The 22,789-nt window shown below is 44.8% G+C and overlaps 1 protein-coding gene and 1 pseudogene across 1 annotated transcript in view; one reads left to right on the plus strand and one right to left on the minus strand.

Moving 5' to 3' along the window:
* Nucleotides 1-210: 210 nt before the first annotated feature.
* The window catches only part of fkbp14 (FKBP prolyl isomerase 14), a 28,892-nt gene continuing 6,313 nt past the window's right edge, over nt 211-22,789 (minus strand). The window contains exons 2-4 of the mRNA XM_068059545.1: nt 12,437-12,588; nt 10,138-10,265; nt 211-3,145 (exon numbers count right to left, since the gene is read on the minus strand). Coding sequence (XP_067915646.1) covers nt 2,987-3,145; nt 10,138-10,265; nt 12,437-12,588 — 439 coding nt within the window. The 3' untranslated portion in view covers nt 211-2,986. The remainder of the gene's footprint in view (nt 3,146-10,137; nt 10,266-12,436; nt 12,589-22,789) is intronic.
* Nucleotides 19,832-19,940, plus strand: LOC137351948 (U2 spliceosomal RNA; annotated as a pseudogene).

Consider the following 22,789-nt stretch of genomic DNA (forward strand, 5'->3'; position numbering starts at 1 on the left):
CCAAGAAAGAAACATCTCCTACAGAAAACAAGGTTTAAGAATCCTGGGCCCCAATGAAAAGCAAGATCTACTTACAATAAAAGGACACCACAGTGAGCTCGAAGGACCGTAACACAAAAAACCTCCTCAGATATTGCCTCAAACTTTTCCAATTTTATTTCTTCTGTTTTCCTTCTGTCTCCATCTACATGTATCATGTGTGCATGCTAGTGTGGGCACGTTGTGTATTCATAGGCATCAACTGAATTAGAGTTTAAGTTCAGGTTTAATAAATTTCAACTTTTATTCTTTAAAACTAAGAAAGCCTCGTTTCTTTGCCTTATAATTGGAAAGCGGTGAACAAGGATTCACCAAGGGGGAGCTCAAAACACGGTGTCTTTAAAAATTAAACCCTGTTACAGTAAGACCAGGTGAAGGCTGACAGGGACCCCTAGACACCTTTCTCACCTGGTCATAACAGTAGAATGTACAAAATGAAACATTTCAGCATTGTCCCATAAAATTAGCCCTTTAAATGCTGTACATTGATTTCTAGAAATCTAATTGACTACTGACAGCATTTGTTCCACGGCCATCATTTGGATAAGTCAGCTTTGTGGGGATTTATACTGTACACTCAAACGCCTCCCCACACCCTTTGCCTATGATGAAAATGGCATGTTTTTGCTCTTCGCCCATCTAAAAGGAGTGAGGAACATTTAGACAAGACTACAGTGCTCTTTTACTGTTACAATGTCACACACAGTATAATTAGTAGATTATAGTTAACAGAAACTGCACTGCTAATACAATTGGTTTTCAAAGATGCTGACTGTTTTTGTTCTGGCACAAGTGGAAACCCATCACCCATTAAGTGTTTCTCAACCAAATTACTGAGAAATCCACATTGGTAGAGTTTCTGTTCATGGACTTCAACCTGCTGGATAATCTGGAGTCAATTAAGAAGAGTCCCAGTCCCCAGTGAAAGGCCTAACACGTTCGGCTCCACCAATGAGTCAGACTGGCTGGTCAATCGCCAACAGCATTCTAGACTACTGCAAACCTTCCTAGTTCAAGTATTGATTAGTGACACTGCTCCAAAGGATCAATTTCCCATTACTGCAGTGTCATCTGGAACGCCAACTCAACCATAGAGATCCCCTTGCCTCCCTTCACAAGGACGACAGTTACCAGTGTATTACTGGACATCAACAAATGTGGGTTTGAGCCCTCACTGGGCAGATAACAAATTCCCAGAACCCCTCATAAGTGCCAAGGCAAACAGAACACCACATCATAAAATGTGCACGTGAGTTGGCACCATCCTCCTGCTGCTGACATGCAACTGCCTAAACATAAATATTGCTTTCAAATTATAGATTCCCACTCTGTGCTGCCATTTCCCGAGAAGATGAAGTAGTGCAGGCCTAATTCAAGAGTTGAATTCAGAAGGAGAATTTAAAACCACACTGTTGCAACCTAACTAATCACGTCAGTTAGCAATGAAAATGTAAAACATTTTCTTCCATTCTTTATTCTGCCATACTAAAGGTATGGGAATGACAGCTTCACCAAAGATCTGTGGGTGCAATTTCGTACTAAATGCTCTTCTGATCTATTCTCAAAACCAAAGTAAATGTAAAAATTTTGGCTTTTACAGCTGTAGCAAATCTTGTTGCACAGAGGAAAGGAAAAGTAGGTGGCATATATAATCCATGAATGTTTTAAAATAGCCAAGGATGACATTTATAGACTTGACATGTAACATGCAGAGCATGAATCAACAAAGCCAATAGAATGTTGAACTACATAGACAAATACAAGTCAGAAAAAAATATGATCAAACTGTGCAGTACTTTGGTCAGACCACACTTTAAGCACTACATCCAAATCTAGTTGGTGAAACATGAGAGAGACATTCAAGTGGAGGCAGTGCAGAAAATAGTCACAAGACTGATGTCAAAGGTCTGAGTTATGAGGAAAGATTAGAGAAACCTAAGAGTTTGCAGCCTGGAAAGGAAGTGTCTGAGAGATGATCTTAGAGTTATGTAAAATAGATATTACTTTAAATCGTGAGTATGAAACAAGGGGACACGGATTCAAGCTAAAAAAAAAATGAATTTAGGACTTTATCAGAAAGTTCTTCTTTATAAAAAATGAGCAACACGTGGAATGGAGTAGACGAGGCAAAAACTCTGACAAGAAAAAAATTGGTGGACTGGCAGATTTCCTTGGGTGGATGAATTAAGTTAGGCAAATGATCTTCCCCATCCATAATTATTATCTTGTTACAACAATTTAGCACTAGAACCAATGCACTAAATGACATTTGTAAACAAGAAAGACAAATAAAAAGGATTCCAATTGCTGGCATCAAACTGAATTTTGTAGTCGTGGCAGGGAAGGCAACAAGTAAAACGACCAGTGGGTGGTTGTTTGCTATAGATATTTTCTACTGCAAGAAAGCACTCCTTGTACACATTTAAACATACAATGGCGATGTTTCTATGCAAAAAAAATTCTAGTGACAAGAAAGTAAAAGGAGTCTGTAGCTCACTAGTAAAGCACAGACTGTTCATATTTTGTTCGCCCAACTCCCTCTTTAAAACTACAAACACACAGCTGAGGGCAGAGAATAAGACTTGAACTATATACAATTTAAAAGGGGCAGACCCCCTTTTAAAAATGAACATTTTTAAATGATTCCACAGCTCTCTCTCTCCCCCGGTGACTGTCAACCAATTATGATTGACGTTAATGCCCACAGAAAGGTAGATTAACTTACTGAGTGGATGCCAATATCACGAGCTGAAACATACCATCCACTGAACAATTCATCCAATCATCTTTTTATCAGATTTGAATTTTTTTTTCAGAAAAATTTAGAAAGGGACTTCATATATTAGGCTTACTTTGCAATGGAATGATTTCTTTTCCTTTTAGAAATAAACCTTTGACATCACAAATGCAATGTCCAAATATGTGAGTAAGGAACAGAGCCATTAATTTACAGCTCATCGTGTTTATATGTAAATTCTCTAGCAGAAATATATCCATCTTCGTCTTCATCTTCATTTTTAAAGATGTCCTTAACCATAGAGTCCTGTTGGGTGTCATTTTGTGCAACTCCATATTTGTCAAATTCTCTGCGGAGATACTCCTTCACCTAATTTGCAATGATAGCCCAGGATTAATTTAGCAGAAGGAAACATTCAAAGGCATACAATCTAAAGTGAAGAAAGTCTATAGGTTTAAAAAAAAAATTGAGAATGAAACAGAATTAAAACAAAACAACATTAAAATACATTCTTAACAGTTCCATTTAAATTCAAAGTAAATTAAGTAATGCAAAATGTTAGACATCTACACACACAAGTTTTACTTGTTGGAAGATCTTACCCATTAATAGACAGATGGTTATCAAATTATTTTTTAAATATTCCAGTTAGGTAAACATATGCATGCGCATGTGCAGGTATGAATTGATCCTGATGTGCTTGCTGGGGACTTAAACTATTGCCGTTGTAAGTTCGTGGATCAGTGGTGGAAGCCTCCTCTTTTGTAATGCAACAAGGGGCACATTAATGGCACCCATCTGCCATAGAGGTAGCATGGTGCAAGTAAAGAATGACCTGCCAGGGTGGAGGCAGAATATGTCAGGTCCCCCTCTTAGCAGGAATATATTAGTAATGGGATCACTCAAAAAGTATATATATATTTTGTGTGTTTAACAAAAGGAAAAAAATTCCACCTCTGGGGTCTAGCTCTCCATCCTGGCCTGAACTCCCAGGTGGGTTCCACTTGCACTACTGGTGGGCCAGGTCATCTAGTCTTACCAGAAGTACCACCATCAACTGTGCACTGCATAAGTCCTCTAAGGAAGGTAACTCCTATGGGGAGCCCCTGCCGCTGCCTCAGCTCCTTCCCTTCCAACAGCTTTGGCTGGGTAGAGCAGAGATTGTGCCTCTCATCAGCCATCAAGAAATTGCAGCACAAGGCCAGGACCTGATGTATCTGGGCCTTGTCCTAATTTGAAGTTAAGGTGGGAGTATGCTGGAAGTATGGAAGCTTTTCAGGGCCAATGTGCTTTTATATTGCCTAGTAGTTTCCCTTTGTCGAGGGAGAGCATAATCCATGTATCATCCTTTCTCTTACTTTGAAACGGAGTCTTGGTTGTGCTGTCAAATACTGAGACCTAGTTGTTCTATCAGTAGAACCCAAGAGGACTGACATCCTACTTTTCCTGAAACTGTCTCCCTTAATCTGAAGGCATATTCCTTTAAACTGAAAGACCCACATGAAGTCAGTTCACTCAACTAATTCCAGGGATGAAGGGCTTATCTTATTACAAAAGATTGGGCCTATACCCATTAGAGTTCAGACGAATGAGAAGTGATCTTTTGAAACATGCAAGATCGTGGAGGGGACTTGATAGAGAGGATGTTTCCTCTTGTGGGAAAGACTAGAAATAGGGGACAGAGTTTAAGTATAAGAGGTCTCCCTTTTAAGATAGCGATGAGGAGAAATATTTTTCTCAAAGGGTCGTTAGTCTGTGGAGTTCCCTTCCCAGAAAGCAGTGGAGGCTGGGTCATTGAATTTATTCAAGGCTGAGTTAGATAGATTTTTGATAGACCAGGGAGTGAAGGGTTACAGGGGGGCAGACAGGAAAGTGGAGTTGAGACCACAACCAGATCAGCCATGATCTTATCGAATGGTGGTGAAGCTCGAAGGGCCGAATGGCCTACTCCTGCCCCCAAGTCCTAAAGTTCCCTGAGCGTGGAATGCAGGAGTTGGATGAAGACCCACTATCTCCCCTTGGCAATGCTTCTGTAAGACAACAGTGCTTTTATTTCCATTTGAACTTTCTTCTCAATAAAGAAACTTGACCGAAGGCCTGGAATTTTGGACTAGACACTATCTTCTAGTTGTTTATGGTGGATGACTGCATTTTGTACTCTCTGAAATAAAAATTCATAATATCATTGATTTAAAAAAAAGGACAGTTTCACAGGCAAATTTCTCATTTAAAAATGGCCAGAATATGTCCATCTACAAAAGTTTGCACAATTTAAATAATTTCTCAAAACTATAAACATTGCTCATTTACAGTAGGATTGCTGCACGAACAATATGTTTTTAGTCCAACAAAAATATGCACCGGATCTAGTTCTAGGAATAAAATGAGACAAGTAGTTAATGTAAGAGCAGGGGAGCATCTGGTAGACAGTGACCACAACATAATTAGATTCAACATAAAAACTGGAAAAGGACAGATAACAAAGGTAACAGTACTTGACTGAAAATAAGCCACCTTCAATTAGTTAAAAAGAGAACTAGCCCAAATAAACTGGAAAGTTTATTTATTTTATTTAGAGATACAGCACTGAAACAGGCCCTTCGGCCCACTGAGTCTGTGCCGACCAACAACCACCCATTTATACTAATCCTACAGTAATCCCATATTCCCTACCATCTACCTACACTAGGGGCAATTTACAACAGCCAATTTACCTATCACCTGCAAGTCTTTGGCGGTGGGAGGAAACCGGAGCACCCAGCGAAAACCCACGCGGTCACAGGGAGAACTTGCAAACTCCGCATAGGCAGTACCCAGAATCGAACCCGGGTCCCTGGAGCTGTGAGGCTGCGGTGCTAACCACTGCGCCACTGTTAGCAGATAAGACAGTACAGTCACAAAGGGAAATGTTCAAATAGGAGCTGGTAAGGGCACAGATGGAGATATAGTCACAAGAAGAAAATGTAATGTAGCAATAGGACTTCTTCCAATATGTACAGAAATTAAAATTTAAAATGAGACTTATAAATGAAGCATATGACAAATACAAAGCAAATAATAGAGAAAAAAGTAAAGATGAACATAGAAAATTCAGCCCAAATTCAACCCCCCCCGATATTACGTGGGGAGAGGTGGGACATTCGCCCAGTGAGAGACCTTTAGACAGCTGTGCAGCAGGTGCTGTGGCCCTATTTAAATCACCAGAGTGCCTGCTTCCTGACAACTGCCAAAGAAATACTTACCTGACTGAAGAGTGTGGCTGCTGTCAATCTGGCAGCAAGGCAGAAATTGTTGGGGAAACTCAGCAGGTCAGGCAGCATCTGTGGAGAGAGAAGCAGAGTTAACTTAACCAAGTTCACAGACCTGAAAGTTAACTCTGCTTCTCTCTCCACAGATGCTGCCTGACCTGCCGAGTTTCCCTAGCACTTTCAGCTTTGCTGTCACATACTTACCCTGCTGTGTCCCAGTGTCCTGTGAAGGTGCGATCCTCTTCTTCCACTCAAGTGCAACATTCCTTCTTGTAGGCATGCCGCACCTGGGTGAATAATCTTACTTTTGCACATTCCAGGACTTGAGACGGAAATAAAAATGAGACCGTAAAAGGAAAATACACAATAGAAATAAAACTATAATTGAATAATTATCTATGAGTTTCTAAGCATCTGACTGTGAAAAGCCGCAGTCTAATATGCATTTGGAATCTATATTCATTTTTCTGCTAACCGTTCTGTGAAAATACATGTAACTACAATTATACGACCTTTATTAACAAACAGGAAAATATGTTCATATTCCAGCTGCATTGCAAACTAGAAATATTACACCAATAAATATGATCAGCTGCTGCAGAAGCAAAGTGTTTGTGAAAATGTGTCGATGTGTAACGGTTGAAAAACCATGGCAACAGCACAGATTTCCTCACCAGTCCTGCATTGGTTTTCAAACATGTGCAAGACAAACCTTGCAGCCAGAAGTTAGAGCAGTTACACGGTGGAGTCACCTTTGCATTAAAAGGACCACACCAAAAGTCGAGGATGGCAGAGGGGTACTCTAGGGTGGCCCCACAGTTCAGCGATGCCCCCCTGCTCACTCTCCTCCAGGCTGTGCAGGCAAAGTGGGAGGTGCTTTTCACCAGCGACGGTAAGAAGAAGCCATCCTGCCTGAACAAGGCAGTCTGACTAGAGATGGCAGAGGAGGTGAATAGCTGTGGGGCCATCCGCTGTCAAAGGATCCAATGCTGGAAGGGGATGAGCGAGCATTCCTCCAGCCAGCTGGGGCCCTCAAGGCCTCATGTGCACAGGGTATGACTGCCAAAGTCATTCACACCCAAAGGGCAATCAGATCAGCAGCTGTCCTCCAGTCAGGCTGATAGCGCAGAGGTTACACCAAGAAGGGACAACCTCTCCGTTTACAGAGAATATACTGACACAATGGGAATGTATGGGTATCACAGCAATGTAAATAAGTTTTTCACTAAATGTTCCTCACCAACATGTGTGTCCTTTTCTCTGTGTGAATAATGTGTGCCAGCATGTAGCACCAATGTCACATCCCCTTTGCACTGTTGGCCCTTCAGCAGAGCCAACGTATGCAATATCATTGCCATGCCACCATTACTCATGGGCATCTCCACGGATGCAGTGACATGGACATTGGTTCAGTCAGCTGCTGCCTCTAATGGTTTACACAGGGGTGCTGTAGATGTGGACTGGTGCACAACAGGTTAGCGAGGGTGATGTGTGGCTTGCAGAGCTCATGTTGGTTCCTATGGAGCAGACAGCCTTTGTCTGATAAGCCACTGCTGAACGTCCCTAGCTCACTGCTAGTCCTGTGTGCAGAGCCTGTGTGCCATCTGCCCTCCTATGCATCTTTGATGTTGTAGGTCCTCAGCGTCCTCATAGTCCGAGGAGGAATCCTGTTGACGTCTCTCATCGTGCCCGGCCTGGTCCCTATTGGGTGCGTAGTTGTGCAGAGCAGCAAAGAAAGGAGCTGGCCTTTTCAGCCCGTAGTACAGGACATCACCCTATCCATCCAGGCATTGGAGACGCTCTTTCAGCGTGCCGATCGCCTGCTCAATGGTGGCTCTTGTAGCTCAGTGGCTGGCATTGTATCTCTCCTCTGCAGCTGTGGAGGGGTCTCTCACTGGTGTCAGGAGCCATGTCTGCAATGGATAGCCCTTATCTCCAAGAAGCCACCCCTCCATCTGAGCCAGTTCAATGAACAGTGGTGGCAGCTGGGACTGGCGCAGGTCCCAGGTGTCATAGCAGCTGCCTGAGAAGCAGTCACTGATTTGCATGAAGCATCTCCGGTGATCACATAGTAGCTGCACATAGATTGAGAGGATTCCTTTAATGGTAACATCTGCAGGTGGTAGCCTGGCGGGAGGCCTGATGGACACATGGGTGCAATCTATGAACATTAAAACCTATGGTTCTCTGGCAATAGTGCTGAAATCAATGGCCCTCTGGGCCTGGCTGTGAGAGTCCGTCTTGAAGCGGACATACTCACTGGCCCTCCGATGCAGGGCATCAGTGACCTCCCTGATGCAGCGGCGCACTGCTGACTGTGACCCCACAAAGGTCTCAGGTGGGCCCCTAAAATGCTGCATAGGCGTCAAGCATAAGAGCCGCTGCCACTATGAGGACTACAGGCATAGGATGTCCAGCGAAGCCCATGGGCTGCAGGTCATCCTTGAGCAGGGCAGAGACAAGTCACCAACCTCTCTACATGCGCAATCACCTCCGACACTGGTGCTCGGACATTCGATGGCATGTCATGTGGGGCCTGTAGATGCATGGCAATCGTAATGGTGAGCTCCCTTTGGGGGGCTGCTGCTCATGACTGGGGGCCTCTGTGTGAATCGTACCTGCCTGTTGATTTTGCCGCTGGTGCATACAGATCCTCAGGAGCAGAGGATCACATAATGTACGATGAGCCCATACCTATTTCCATGTGATAAATAAAGTTGAGCCTTTCATGTATTCGAAGATTCCAACAGGGCAGGGATCGTTGCTGACGGGTACATCAGATGCTTTCATGGATCAACTATGTGGTGTGCCATGGCATTGCCCATCTTGGCTAACACTCAATGTGGCACAGCATGACCACATCAAGATCCTACTAGCTGAATCGTTTGCCTCCACCATCCATATAACCTAAATGCTCCTACCCTTTCTCGCACCCTCCCCACAGGGTGACTAGTGTGCCATTGCTCTTTCACAAACACAAACAAATACAGAGCGTACACTGTTTAGGGAGGGAGGGTACACAGTAACTCCCTTCATGTCTGCAGAGCTTTCCCTCCAGCCCCCCTCCCTCCTCCCTTTAAGAATGCAGAGTGAGATCCCTGTAATACCCCCTCCCTCCTCCCTTGCAGTAGTGAGGCCCCTGTAATCACCCCACCACTCCTCCCTTGCAGTTGGCAGAGTGAGAAACCTTCTGCTTCTGAGGACTCGCCGGCTTTCTGTTCGTGAATGGGACGGCATGTGATGGCCGTCCGTTCAAAGTAAAATCCAGATGTGTGCCGGAGGAGTGACGGGTTGCATAATCTGCAGAGGTAAGTACTGTTTGACACCTGTTAATTGGGGTGGAGGAGGTGGGGGCTGCACCGAGGTCCCCCAGCCGCTGGTAATATGTGGCGGGCCCTTCTCGATGTTGCGAGTCGAGGCGGGCCTCTCCCCACAGAGTCTTACTGGCCCCCCGCATCGAGGGGCCGGTAAAATTCAGCCCACTGAATGAAATAAAAGAGATTAGAAAGGCTAAGCGCAGGTATAAAAGACTGGAAGCAATATAATAGCCCGAATTTTGCAATAGGAATAACGGGGAGGCTACCAGCATTCACTGTTATTTTGGGGTAAAACAAACAGCAATTTCTGGCATCTGCATATGCACAGGTAAAGATGGAAATCAGGAGGCTGCTGTCCGGTTTCCCCTACTGCTCCACAAGTATCACTGCACCAATATTTTGCCAATACATTTGGCATTTAAATACATGAAAGGTGTGAACTAGCAGTACTTACCCACTAGTTGAGTTGAATTTTTAATAGCATGATAAGTCTTAATTCTACCAAAAAAACACTCGGATCTTGAAAATTTATTTTCATAAGCCTGGAGTCACGTTCCTTCAGAATTTAATTATTGGTGCTACATTTAAAAAAATGTGAAAATTCCTTTTTTTTTAAAAAACATTTTCTTTCTGTCCCTTATCTGTCTTTCTTAATCCCATCTTTCTTTCCCACTCTATTTTGTTTTCTGTACACGATTTTACATTGAATTAAATATTCTAATTTAAACATCTTGGCTTAGACTCATCGGCCTGGATTTTAACCTAGAGAGTATATAAATAAAAAAAAAAGACTTACCTCATGTCTGGTCAATTTCCAGTCATCGTTGAGGTCCATCTCCTGGAATGACTCATGAGACCGTGGTCCATTTTTGATCTCAAGAAGCTCAATTTCAAATATCAAAGTGCTTTCAGGTGGAATTGTTCCTGTATAGTATATTTATTTTAGTTGTGAAACTGAACACTTGCATTCAAAATTAAACCATGCAATGACTTTTACAGAATTTTCTTGAGAAATTATCACTTCCACTTTACCATTTCTGCCAATTAAGGCCCTCAGTTGGTCAGATATATTAATTAATTCAATTAATTTACTGTCTTGCAGCATTGTTTACTAGTTATGTGGCTGAAATAGACATCAAGCTACACTTGAAAACAAGCTAAAATGTGGGGATAAGTTTTGATGTCAACTGTTACATTGCACAAATTATTAATATGACTGTTTTGGTGTATTTTTTGGGGGAAATGAAACACTTCAGATTTTGGGCACCCAGTGACAGCACCAAGCACTCCCATGGGATGCATCATGGTTAGGAATGGAGTAAAACTCCCTCTACTCTGCCCCAATAACATGCCTTAGCCCTAATCACATGAGAGCACCCACTATATCATTTTTCATTTCTCTCAACAGCCACTCCGAGGGAGATGGTCAATTTATTGCTGAATTAGGAGTAATTTTGTATTGTCGAGCCATGCCCATTGCTAACTGGATTAAAATTGGTCAGACTCATTTAATGAACAATACTTGTAGGCAGCAGATAGTTGAGATTTACATTATATCATTGCAGGCTGGATTTGAATGTAGCGCCCAGGGAATACCTGATAACTGTACTCCTGCAGAAGTCAACTTCTGCTACATTTTGCAGACTGCCCTGATTTGCGGGTGCCCAGGATAGGCCCTAGTGACATTGGCATCTGTCAGTGATATTGTAATTACAGACTTCTGTGAGCTCAGTGGCAAGATGTCACCCCAATAAAGTTTCAGGGCCATTGGCGCACCTCTTTCAAATGGATATTTTTCACATGTGAACATCGACAGTGAGTACTGGCAAGCTAGTGGAGCTTGGGAAGCATCACAGCTAAGCCTAATCGTTTCCTCATCCAATGTTCAAAGTTTAGCTTGTCTCAACAGCCCTTTGTATTCTTAATATAAGACACTGACATCTAGATATTGTGTGGGTCTCAGCAGCTGAGGGTAAAGAGATAACAGGAGTTTCAATAAGACTAAGGATTCAGGAGTAGGACTATCACCACAAGTGTACTCTCAGGACACAAACTTGCCTGCTTTACTATTCTGTGAAATGCGGTCATTTTGCATGATTACAATAGATGGAATGATTCCTTTACGGTGTCCCTTTCACTCACTTGTAGCCAACCTTACCAGAAAGTAAAACATCACAACAGCCAAAATCAGCATGCAAAGGTCACTGGGCAACGAAGGTTTCAATTCAAGGACATGCATTGAGTATGCATGACCATGTTAGCGGTTAACTAAACAAAGAAAGAATTGAATAGTTAGTAATTTAATTGTTAAAACATTAACTATTTTTATGCTAGCAATTGTTTAGTACATTAGTTGGATGCAGGATATTTTGCTTGCAATATTAAATGCATTTGCCTACACAAACCCAACACTAGGTTTTGTTCCTTGTACATATTAACTGTGCTAAAAGCAATGAGAACACACAAGTGCAGAATGACTTTCCTGAGAACTTGTGTACTGTGTCATCTCTATTATATCAAAGCAGTTGTTCATGAGTCCCGAGTAGGCCAATACTTGTCTTTTGACACTTGACATTTAACCGGGACTATAGGGCTTCCATGCTTTCTTGTTGCACATTCACTCCAACCTACCTAACCCATCCCAACTCGTGTTTTTAAATCAGTTTACTGAATGGCAGCTAAAATCAACTGTCATGAGACTGTTCAATATATAGCATATTAAATACAAAGCACTAAAATGCTCAGATTTAGTTTCAGATGCAGTAAAACTCATATGTACTTTCAAAGGATATTAAAAAAAAAGGCTCAACTGAACAATCAGAATGTTTTCAAAACATTACTATTGCAACAGTGTAAGAGAATGTTCATCTTGTGCAATTATCTCAAAGCATCTGGTATCAATCAATATATCTAATCTTGTATCATACAGTATATCTCATTTGCAATATACTTCATGAGCTGGTGGTTTAGTATACAGAAAGTATTAAAACTGTGCATCAGAAATAAAAGGGTAAATAATACCAAATTATATTTTCCTGATTAAGCAGAATAAAAATCATATTTCTCATCTGTGTAGCTAACTCTGGGTACAATACCTCTTCCTTCTTTTCCATATGCAAGGGCTGGGGGAATGATTAGCTTCCTCTTCTCTCCTGCACACATCTCACATAACCCTTTGTCCCAGCCTTTAAGTGATTCTTTAATCCCGAGTGTGAACCAAACTGCCTCATTATTGTTGTTCTTATGACTGAAATACAGTAAAATAGTTTCAGTACTCAAATTTGGAGCACAAATGTCATAAGTAGATCTTTTCATACACTTCTGTTGCAAAAATGATGAATGCACCACAAATGTATATTGTTATACTGAAGGAATACATACTAAGAAGGAAATAACATCTGATTTCTTATAGGCATTAGTTCACACTGACCTATATATAAAAATAAAGACATTCTAAGCGACTTCACAGAAGCATAATCAGAACTGGAGGGATGCAGAGCTCTTGAAGGTGGTTACAAAGATAAGGAGAGAAGAGGTCATGAAGGTATTTGAACACAAGAATGAGAATTTTAAACAATGAAAGAACTTACATTTATATAGCACTTTCACAATCTCAGGATGTCACAAAGTACTTTACTGGCAAAGAAGTACTTGTAGAGGGAATGTCATACTGTAGAAAACACAGCAGCCAATTTGCATACAGCAGTCCGACAAAGAGCAATGTGATAATGACCGGATAATCTGTTTTTAGTGATATTGGTTGAGGGATAAATGACCAAGACTCTGGAGAAAAAATTCCTGCTTTTCTTCAAAAGGGATCTTTTATGTCCACCCAAATTGGCAGACAGGACCTTGATTAATGTCTCATCCGAAAGACAGCACCTTCGATGGTGCTCGCTCAATACGAGAGTGTCAGCACAGCTTCTGCCCTCAAGTCTCTGTCGTGAGGCTCAAATCCACCATCTTCTGATTCAGAGGCAAGAGTGCTACCAACTAAGCCACAACTGACATTTGTACAATAGGGTAACCAGGGATATAATTATACCCACTAGTGACCTCAACCAGATATTTATATCTTTTATGGGTGTGCTTCTTCATCTCTTCAAAGATGGACCAAGATAAGAGTTTGGGAGGCAAGGTTTGTTTCACAGCAAGTGAATAAACAGTACATTTACAATCAAATAAAAGCAAAATAGTGCAGATGCTGGAAATCTGAAATAAAAACAAGAAATGCTGGAACCACTCAGCAGGTCTGGCAGCATCTGTGGAAAGAGAAGCAGAGTTAACGTTTCGGGTCAGTGACCCTTCTTCGGAACGGCGAAGAAGGGTCACTGACCCGAAACGTTAACTCTGCTTCTCTTTCCACAGATGCTGCCAGACCTGCTGAGCGGTTCCAGCATTTCTTGTTTTTATTTCACATTTACAATCAAATTCATTTAGTCAAATCAATAACAACTTGCATTTATATAGCAACCTGACAACATTCCAATGAACTTATGTAAGCATACAAAATTAAGAATATACCATGCTATCCCACATCATTGAGTTGTCTTATTTGACATAAAAAAGATGGGGTTAATCTGGACTATATGATAGTGTAAAATAGGTGATGGCAAGTCTGCAACCTGTTTTACATCCCTCCTGATTTTTATTTCCATTTAAGTCAACAGTTGAACGATAAAATCAAGGCTTCCATTTCTGGAGAGCGACCATTGCGTGCCACCCTCTCTTATATTTGATGTCAGGTACTCATTCCCTAATGCTGGCTGGGCTGACCAGGGCCCCATTGCTGGAGAGTGCAAAGGCCCTGAGCAATTTTTTACCTTAAGTTTGCTGCAACAGGAAGCCTTAATCCAACAGTAGTTTAGTAGAGACACATTTCCGTCAGTCTATGTTGCTGTCTGTTTGCTCCAGGTTGAGTTGTTTACGCTTAGCAATACACTCAAGAGAAGGAGAATCACAAGCCTGCTGTAGGCTACACACTTCTAAAGTTAATAACACGGTTAATCCTTCAATTCAATCTGAATGTTGAGACTTTATTCCATCATATTTTTATTATTGCACTCAATTTCTTCCAACAATTTACATTGTGTACCTTGCATGATGTAATTCGCATACTTTTTTCTTTCATGGGCCAGTTTTACGTTGGGCGGGAGGTCCCGCCCACTGGCCAAACAGTTGGGGGCGGGCTCGCCTCAACGGGACCTGGGAGCCACGTCCAGATTTTACGCTCCCCAGGCTCTTAATTGGACTTGGGTAGGAAATGCAGCTCTGAGGCAGGAAGACCCACCTCCAAGAGCTGCTGGCCAATCAGGGACCAGCAGCTCTCAGTCCCAGCAGCACCTCCAGGAGCAATGGCCACTGCTGGGACTGCACCCAGCCAACAGCAGGATTGTGGACGTTGGCCCTGGAAGACAGGTAAGTTATGGGCCTCGTTGTGGGACTATCGACTGGGCCTCAGGCGAGGCAAGGGAGGGGTTGGTTGGGGCTTTGGAGTGGTGGGTGGGGGCCCTCCGTGGGGCACAAGGTACCCGATCAGGGGTGACCCCCCCCCCCACCCAGTCAGCAACGGAACGTGGCGGCCTTCGGTGGGGCCTAAGGCGCCCGCTGGCTGGTGGTAAAATACCAGCGGTAGCAGGAGAAACCCTTAAGTGGCAGTTCATTGGCTACTTAAGGGCCTTGATTGGTCTGGGGTGGGTGGGCTGTTTCTCGCTGCTGCCCCTCAAAATTGCTGCAGGGTGGGAAGGCATCAGGAACAGCAGCACCCCCTCCTACATCCCACTCAATTTTACTGCCAACACCCCCCCCTGCCCCGCTCCTGTAGAGGGCCACAAAATTCTGGCCCTTGTTTTCAAATCCCTCCATGGCTTCGCCCCTCCACATCTTTGTGACCGCCTCCAACCTCCCGAAATATCTGCATTCCTCCAATTCCAGCACATCCCCAATTTTACACACTCCACGAATGGTGGCTGCCAAGGACCTAAGCTCTGGAATTCCCTCTCTAAATCACTCTTCCTTGATTTCCTCCTTTAAGACGTTCCTTTAAACCTAACTGACTAGCCTTTGATTATCTGGTGACATAATATTTACTTATGTAATTTGGTGTCAAATTTTCTTTGATAATGTTCCTGTGTAGTGCCTTGAAATGTTTTACTATGTTAAAGGTGCCATATAAATGCACATTGTTGTTGTTATCATGAGATTATCTAACAGTAAAAAATCCATCAATCTCAGTCTTGAAAGTTGCCACTGTCCCAGTATCCACAGCCTATGAGAGAGAATTCCAAATTTATACTACCCTTTGCGTGAAAAAGTGCTTCCTAATTCCCAACATCTTATATTTATATAATGCCTTTAACATAATAAAACTTCCTAAGGTGCTTCACAGGAGTGCTCTAAAGCAAAATTATACACTGAGCCATGTAAGGCAATAAAGGGCAGAACAAAACCTTGGCCAAAGAGGTCTTGAAGGAAGAAAGACAGGTAGAGAGTCAGAGAGGTTTAGGGAGGGAATTCCAGAGCTTAGGGTTTAGGCAGTTGAAGGCACGGCCAACAATGGTAGTGATTAAAATCAGGGATGCGCAAGAGGCCAGAATTAAATGAGCGCAGATATCTTAAAGGGTTGAGGCTGGAGGAGATTACAGAGATAGGGAGGAGCGAGACAATGGAGAGATTTGAAAACAAGGATGAGAATTTTAAAATTGAGGGATTGCTTGACTGGAAGCTAATGTAGGTCAGTGAGCACAGGGGTGATAGGTGAGCAGGGCTTGGTGTGAGTAAGGGAGGCAGTGGCATAGTGGTAATAACATTGGACTAGTAATCCAGAGGCCTGGGCATATGCTCTGGGGACATGAGGTCTGACGAACATGGGCTCGAATCCCACCATGGCAGATGATGAAATTTGAATTCAATTAATAAAATCTGGAATTAAAAAGCTAGTCTGATGGTGACCATGATCATTGGCGATTGTTGTAAAAATCCATCTGGTTCACTAATGTTCTTTAGGGAAGGAAATCTTCTGTCCTTACCAGGGTCTGGCCTATATGTGACTCCAGACCCACAGCAATGTGGTTGATTCTTAAAATGCCCTCTGAATTGACCTACCAAGCCACACAGTTGTCAAAGGCAATTAGGGATGGGCAACAAATGCGGGCTCTGACAGTGCCGCCCACATCCCATGAAAGAATAAAACAAAAAAAAAGGAAGCCGACAGCAGAGTTTTGGATGAGCTGCACAGAGCAAAAGGTGGGAAACAATCCAGGAGGGTGTTGAAATAGTCAATTCTAGAGATAACAAAGGCGTGAATGAGGGTCCCTGCGACAGATGAGCTGCGTTAGAGACAAAATTACATGATGTTGTAGAGGTGGAAATAGAAAGTCTTAGTGATGGCATCAATATGTGGTTGGAAGCTCATTGCAGGGTTGCAAACAGTCTCAGACAGTTGCCAGGAAGAGGGATCATCTGGGGAACAGAGTTTGGAGCAGGGACCGAAGACAATGGCTTCGGTCTTCCCAATATTTAATTGGAGGAAATTTCTGCCCATTCAATATGGATGTCAGATAAGCAGTCTGATAATTTAGCAACAGTGGAGGAATCAAGAGAGGTGGTGGTGGTGAGGGGGTGCTTGCTGTTGACAGCGTACATGTGAAAACTGATGCTGTGCTTTTGGATAAAGTTGCTGAGGGCAGCACAGAGATGGGAAATAGGAGGGTGCTAAGGATTGATCATTGGGGGACACCAGAGGTAACAGTGGGGTGGGAAGAGAAGCCATTGCAAGTGATACTCTGATTATGATTAGATAGATAAAAATAGAACCAGGTGAGAAGGACAAGGAGAGATAGTTTATCTTTGTCACAGTCACACAGGATATCCATCCTAAATGACCTAACTCTAATTTTATATGTCCCCTAGTTCTTGATTATCCCCATGAGAGGAAATAGTTTTCTGTAACGACCTTGAATCCTTTTAACATTTTATACACCTCAATCAGATCATTCCTCAATCTTCTGTACTCAAGCCAAGTTTATACAACCTGTTGCCATAATTTAACCCTTTAAGCCCCAGTATCATGCTGATGAATCTGTGCTACACCCTCCTCACGGCCAACATTTCCTTCCCAAGGTGTGATGCCTAAAACTGTATGCAGTACTTCAGATGGGGATTGACCAATGTTCTGTAGAACTGAGACATAACTACTTCCTTTGTAATCCAGCCCCCTTGACATAAAAGCCAATAATCACTTAGCCTTTTTTTATTACTTTTTGCATCAGTCTACTAGGTTTAAAAGACTAGTGGATTGGAAAGACTGATACTTCACGATACCATCAGAAAGGCACAATGTACAACATAAGCCACAGACATGGTGGAGTGACAGAAACAGGCAGTTCAACACAACTACCCATGAGAGAATGGTAGATCAAGTGGAACCTTTCCCTTATAAGCCCCCCTCCAGCCTATAACATTACCTTTTCCCCTCTGCTCGACACTCCCCCTATCATCTCATCATCTGAGTCCTTCTCTGTGTCTTACCCACCCTCTAACCTCCCTCTACACTACCCCAAACTACATTAGCCTCTTCTAGGCCGACAACACTGCATCTCTCCTTCACCCTGGCACAATGGGATATCGTAGTATAATGGTTTGCTACTGGTGAAGTAATCCAGAACGCAAACTCAAATCCCAAACGACAGTTTGAGAATTTGGATTCAGTTTAAAATATCTGGAAACAAATAGCTGGTATCAGAAACAGTGACCACGAAGCTGTTGGATTGTTGTAAAAACCTGGTTCACAAAGGCCCTGCAAGGAAACAATCCTGCCAGTCTGACTTATATATAATTCCTGTCCTACACCAATATGGTTGATTCTTAACTGGCCTGGCAAGCCACTCAGTTGTATTAAACCTTTTAGAACCTTTGCTACTCGGACTACAGTGGTTTACAAAGCTGACCCACCACCACCTTCTCTGGGGAATGAGGGATGGGCAATAAGTGCCAGCAATGGCCATATCCCAAAGGTGAATTAAAAAAATCTCACTCACCAACCTCATATGCCCTAAATACTACACTTCATTTTTTTTAAATTCATTCATGGGATGTGGGTGATGCTGGCCAGGCCAGCATTTATTGCCCATCCCTAACTGCCCTTGAGAAGGTGGTGGTGAGCTGCCTTCTTGAACCGCTGTAGTCCATTTGGGGTAGGGATACCCACAGTGCTGTTAGGAAGGCAGATCCAGGATTTTGACCCAGCGACAGTGAAGGAACGGCGATATAGTTCCAAGTTAGGATGGTGTGTGTCATGGAGGGGAACTTGCAGGTGGTGGTGTTGCCATGCATTTGCTGCCCTTGTCCTTCCAGTTGGTAGAGGTCGCGGGTTTGGAAGGCGCTGTCTAAGGAGCCGTGGTGCATTGCTGCAGTGATAGTACACACTGCTGCCACTGTGTGTCGGTGGTGGAGGGAGTGAATGTTTGTAGATGGGGTGCCAATCAAGCGGGCTGCTTTGTCCTGGATGGTGTCGAGTGTTGTTGGAGCTGCACCCATCCAGGCAAGTGGAGAGTATTCCATCACACTCCTGACTTGTGCCTTGTAGATGGTGGACAGGCTTTGGGGAGTCAGGAGGTGAGTTACTTGCCTCAGGGTTCCTAGCCTCTGACCTGCTCTTGTAGCCACGGTATTTATATGGCTACTCCACTTCAGTTTCTGGTCAATGGTAGCCCCTAGGATGTTGATAGTGGGGGATTCAGCGATGGTAATGCCATTGAATGTCAAGGGGAGATGGTTAAATTCTCTCTTGTTGGAGATGGTCATTGCTTGGCACTTGTGTGGCACAAATGTTACTTGCCACTTATCAGCCCAAGCCTGGATATTGTCCAGGTCTTGCTGCATTTCTACACGGACTGCTTCAGTATCTGAGGAGTCACGAATGGTGCTGAACATTGTGCAATCATCGGCGAACATCCCCACTTCTGACCTTATGATTGAAGGAAGGTCATTGATGAAGCAGCTGAAGATGGTTGGGCCGAGGACACTACCCTGAGGAACTCCTGCAGTGATGTCCTGGAGCTCAGATGATTGACCTCCAACAACCACAACCATCTTCCTTTGCGCGCGCTTTGACTCCAACCAGCGGAGGGTTTTCCCTCTGATTCCCATTGACTTCAGTTTTGCTAGGGCTCCTTGATGCCACACTCGGTCTAATGCTGCCTTGATGTCAAGGGCAGTCACTCTCACCTCACCTCACCTCTTGAGTTCAGCTCTTTTGTCCATGTTTGAACCAAGGCTGTAATGAGGTCAGGAGCTGAGTGGCACTGGCGGATCCCAAACTGTGCGTCACTGAGCAGATTATTGCTAAGCAATGCCGCGTGATGGCACTGTTGATGACACCTTCCATCACTTTACTGATGATTGAGAGTAGGCTGATGGGGCGGTAATTGGCCGGGTTGGACTTGTCCTGCTTTTTGTGTACAGGACATATCTGGGCAATTTTCCACATTGCCGCTTCTCGGCCTTTTGGCTAAGATCAAGTGTAGTATCTGTTCTTATCAGTGCTTATTTGATTGAGAAGAGACCATGATCATTGCCTTTTGATCCTGGGGAAGCTTTGAGTAAAGTGGCTATAACCAATTTTCGAGCTTCGGGCCAGGGAGTGCGCAACACCGTTCGGGTGGTCGTGAAAGACAAGGAAGGAGATGCACCGGTCGATCGCACCTTCTTCATCAAGAAAATTCTCTTCGATTGCTGCGGATTTCAAGCGACGGATGTCTTCTGCCTGCAGGATTTCCCCAGCAGTGGATACTTCGACGTGACGTTCCGGAACGTGGCGGGATGCATCAAGTTCCTGAAGGCGTTCAAGGAGAAAGGGGACCGGGCGCCACTGTCGATCCTCACAGCGGAGCCGCTCTTCACGCTTCCGTCACAACGGGACCGGGTGGTGATGATTCACCTCTACAACCCCCATGTTCCGGTGGTGGATGTACTCACCTTTCTCGCCAGGTACGTCGAGGTGGCCGGCAGCAGCACTGATGTCAAGGACCCCTTTGGGATCTGGACCAGCAAGCGGCAGGTCAAGGTGACCTTGAAGGTAGATCCCAGTGGAGCCATCATCCACCCTCCCTCCAGCTTCGCTATCGGGGGAAGTCGAGGCTTCTTGGTCTACGCTGGGCAGCCCAGAGTTTGCCGCACCTGTGGCAAATGTGGTCACATGGCAGCCAACTGCAGCACGGTTGTTTGCAAGAACTGCAAGGAGGAAGGCTATCAGACCAAGGACTGTAAGCAGACTAAGTGTTGCAACTTGTGCGGTGCGGCAGGCCATCTCTACAAGACTTGTCCCAAACGTTGCCTCAGCTATGCTCAGGCGGCAAGGTCCAAGGAAAGGCCGGGAGAAGGTTCGACGAAGGCGTCCGCTGTTCGAAAGGAGACCAGCAACCTTCTCCGCAGTGAGGAACTTCAACCTGAGAAGGAAGGGGAGGCGGCTGAAACCAACGACCCAGCGCCCGGAAACCCCTCCTCCACAGACAGAATCAATGGAGGAGGAGGCAGCAGATGGACAAACAGGTCAGTGGCAAGTGGTCCAGAGGAAAACCACAAAGAAAAAACATCCCAAAGCCACCACCCAAACCAGTGGCAAGAGGAGGCTCTCTTCTGAATCAGACTGCAACAACTCCTCTTCACTGGACGGGGAAATGCTGGAACGACAGCCCCTTCAAAAGAGGCGGCAGAACTCCGAGATGGATGATAAAGCATCCCAGCCCCCGGGCACTGGAAGCTGTGATGGGCCCAGCGTGCCCCAACCCCAATGCCCCACACGTAATGAAGTGGCCAACGCATCTCAGCTCTGCGACACCGGGAGCAAAGACACGTCTGGCGCACCTGAGCTCCGGGAGACCGGGAGCTGTGATGTTTTCGAGGAGGAACAGATGGAAGCAGCTGAGGACAACCCAATCCTCTCTGCCTACAAGACCCCCCCGATGTCACCCGAGCGGCACAAACCCTGCATGAAAAATCAGGAGGGGTTTCTGAGCCCAACCAACGTGAAACTGCTTGCGCATACGATGGGTATGCAGGAACATCCCGAAGGGGAAGGACTGGGACTAGCGAGGACAAATGGTATGGGAAGCAACAACTAATTTTTAGTAAAAAATGGGTGTAAGAATTGCTTCCATTAATGTGCGTAGCATTAAATCTACTACGCGATGTGTTTCAACCTTGGATTACCTTGCCAAGGTCAAAGCTGACCTACTGTTTCTGCAGGAGTGTGGAATACCACACCTCAGCACCTACAGGCAGTGGTCGCGATGGTGGTCCCACGGGCCATCGATCTGGTCGGGGGGTAATGACTGCCGTTCCTCCGGCCTAGGTATTCTGCTGCGGGGAGGTAACTTCACCATCTCCGAAGTTAAGGAGGTGGTGGGCGGCCGCCTCCTCGTAGCAGACGTGATGTACAACAACGCTCCGCTCCGGTTGATCAACGTGTACGCCCCGGTACAACGCAGCGAGCGGCTGACCGTCTTCCAGCAGCTCCCACTGCTGCTGGCGACGTCCAGGCCGGTCATCCTAGGCGGTGACTTCAACTGCATCATCGATGCGGCTGGATGATCCGGCAGTGACGACAGCAAACTGGACGCTACGTCCAGATTCCTAGTAGAAACAGTTAAGGATGCCAAACTGCACGACGTCTTCAGCAAACCTGCAGACGGAGCGCAGCGCAGATACACATGGTCAAGATCGGACGGGTCTGCCCGTTCCAGGATTGACTTCCTGTATGTGTCCCGTGCTGTCACGGTCGGATCCACCGACGTCAAGCCGGTGTTCTTCTCCGACCACTGCCTCTTACTGGCCGACTGTCACTTACAGGACGACCAGCGGGTTGGCAGAGGGACGTGGAAGCTCAATGCGACACTGCTGACCCCAGAGAACGTTGAGGAACTCAAAAGGGATTACAAAGGTTGGAGGACCGTGAAACCCCTCTTTGAGTCTCCAGTTCACTGGTGGGAAGCGATAAAGGAGAACATCAAGAGGTTCTTCATCCACAAAGGTGTTCAGAAGGCGAGAGAGAGACAGAGGGAACTGTCCCGACTCCAGAAAATTATGCAAAATCTACTCCGGTTGCAGTCAATGGGGGTCGAGGTCAAGGAGGACCTCCAAGAGATGAAGAGCCAGCAGGCCTCGCTCTTTGCCAAGGAGGCCTCCAAGATCATCTTCCGGTCCAGAGTCCGCTCCATCGAGCAGGATGAGACGTGCTCGCGTTACTTCTTCCAAAAGGTACGCAGAGAGAGCTCTGTTATCAGCAGCCTGAAGGAAGAAGATGGCTCGGTAACGTCTTCGCAGTCCGACATACTAAGGATCAGCAAATCCTTTTATGCTGGGCTGTATGACGCGAAGCCCACAGACAGCAGAGCCTCCCAGTCCTTCCTGTCATCTATCACAGAGGTCCTAGATGACAGCAGGAGGGA

The sequence above is a fragment of the Heterodontus francisci genome, chromosome 2 (assembly GCF_036365525.1).
Source record: "Heterodontus francisci isolate sHetFra1 chromosome 2, sHetFra1.hap1, whole genome shotgun sequence".
Classification (NCBI taxonomy): Eukaryota; Metazoa; Chordata; class Chondrichthyes; order Heterodontiformes; family Heterodontidae; genus Heterodontus; species Heterodontus francisci.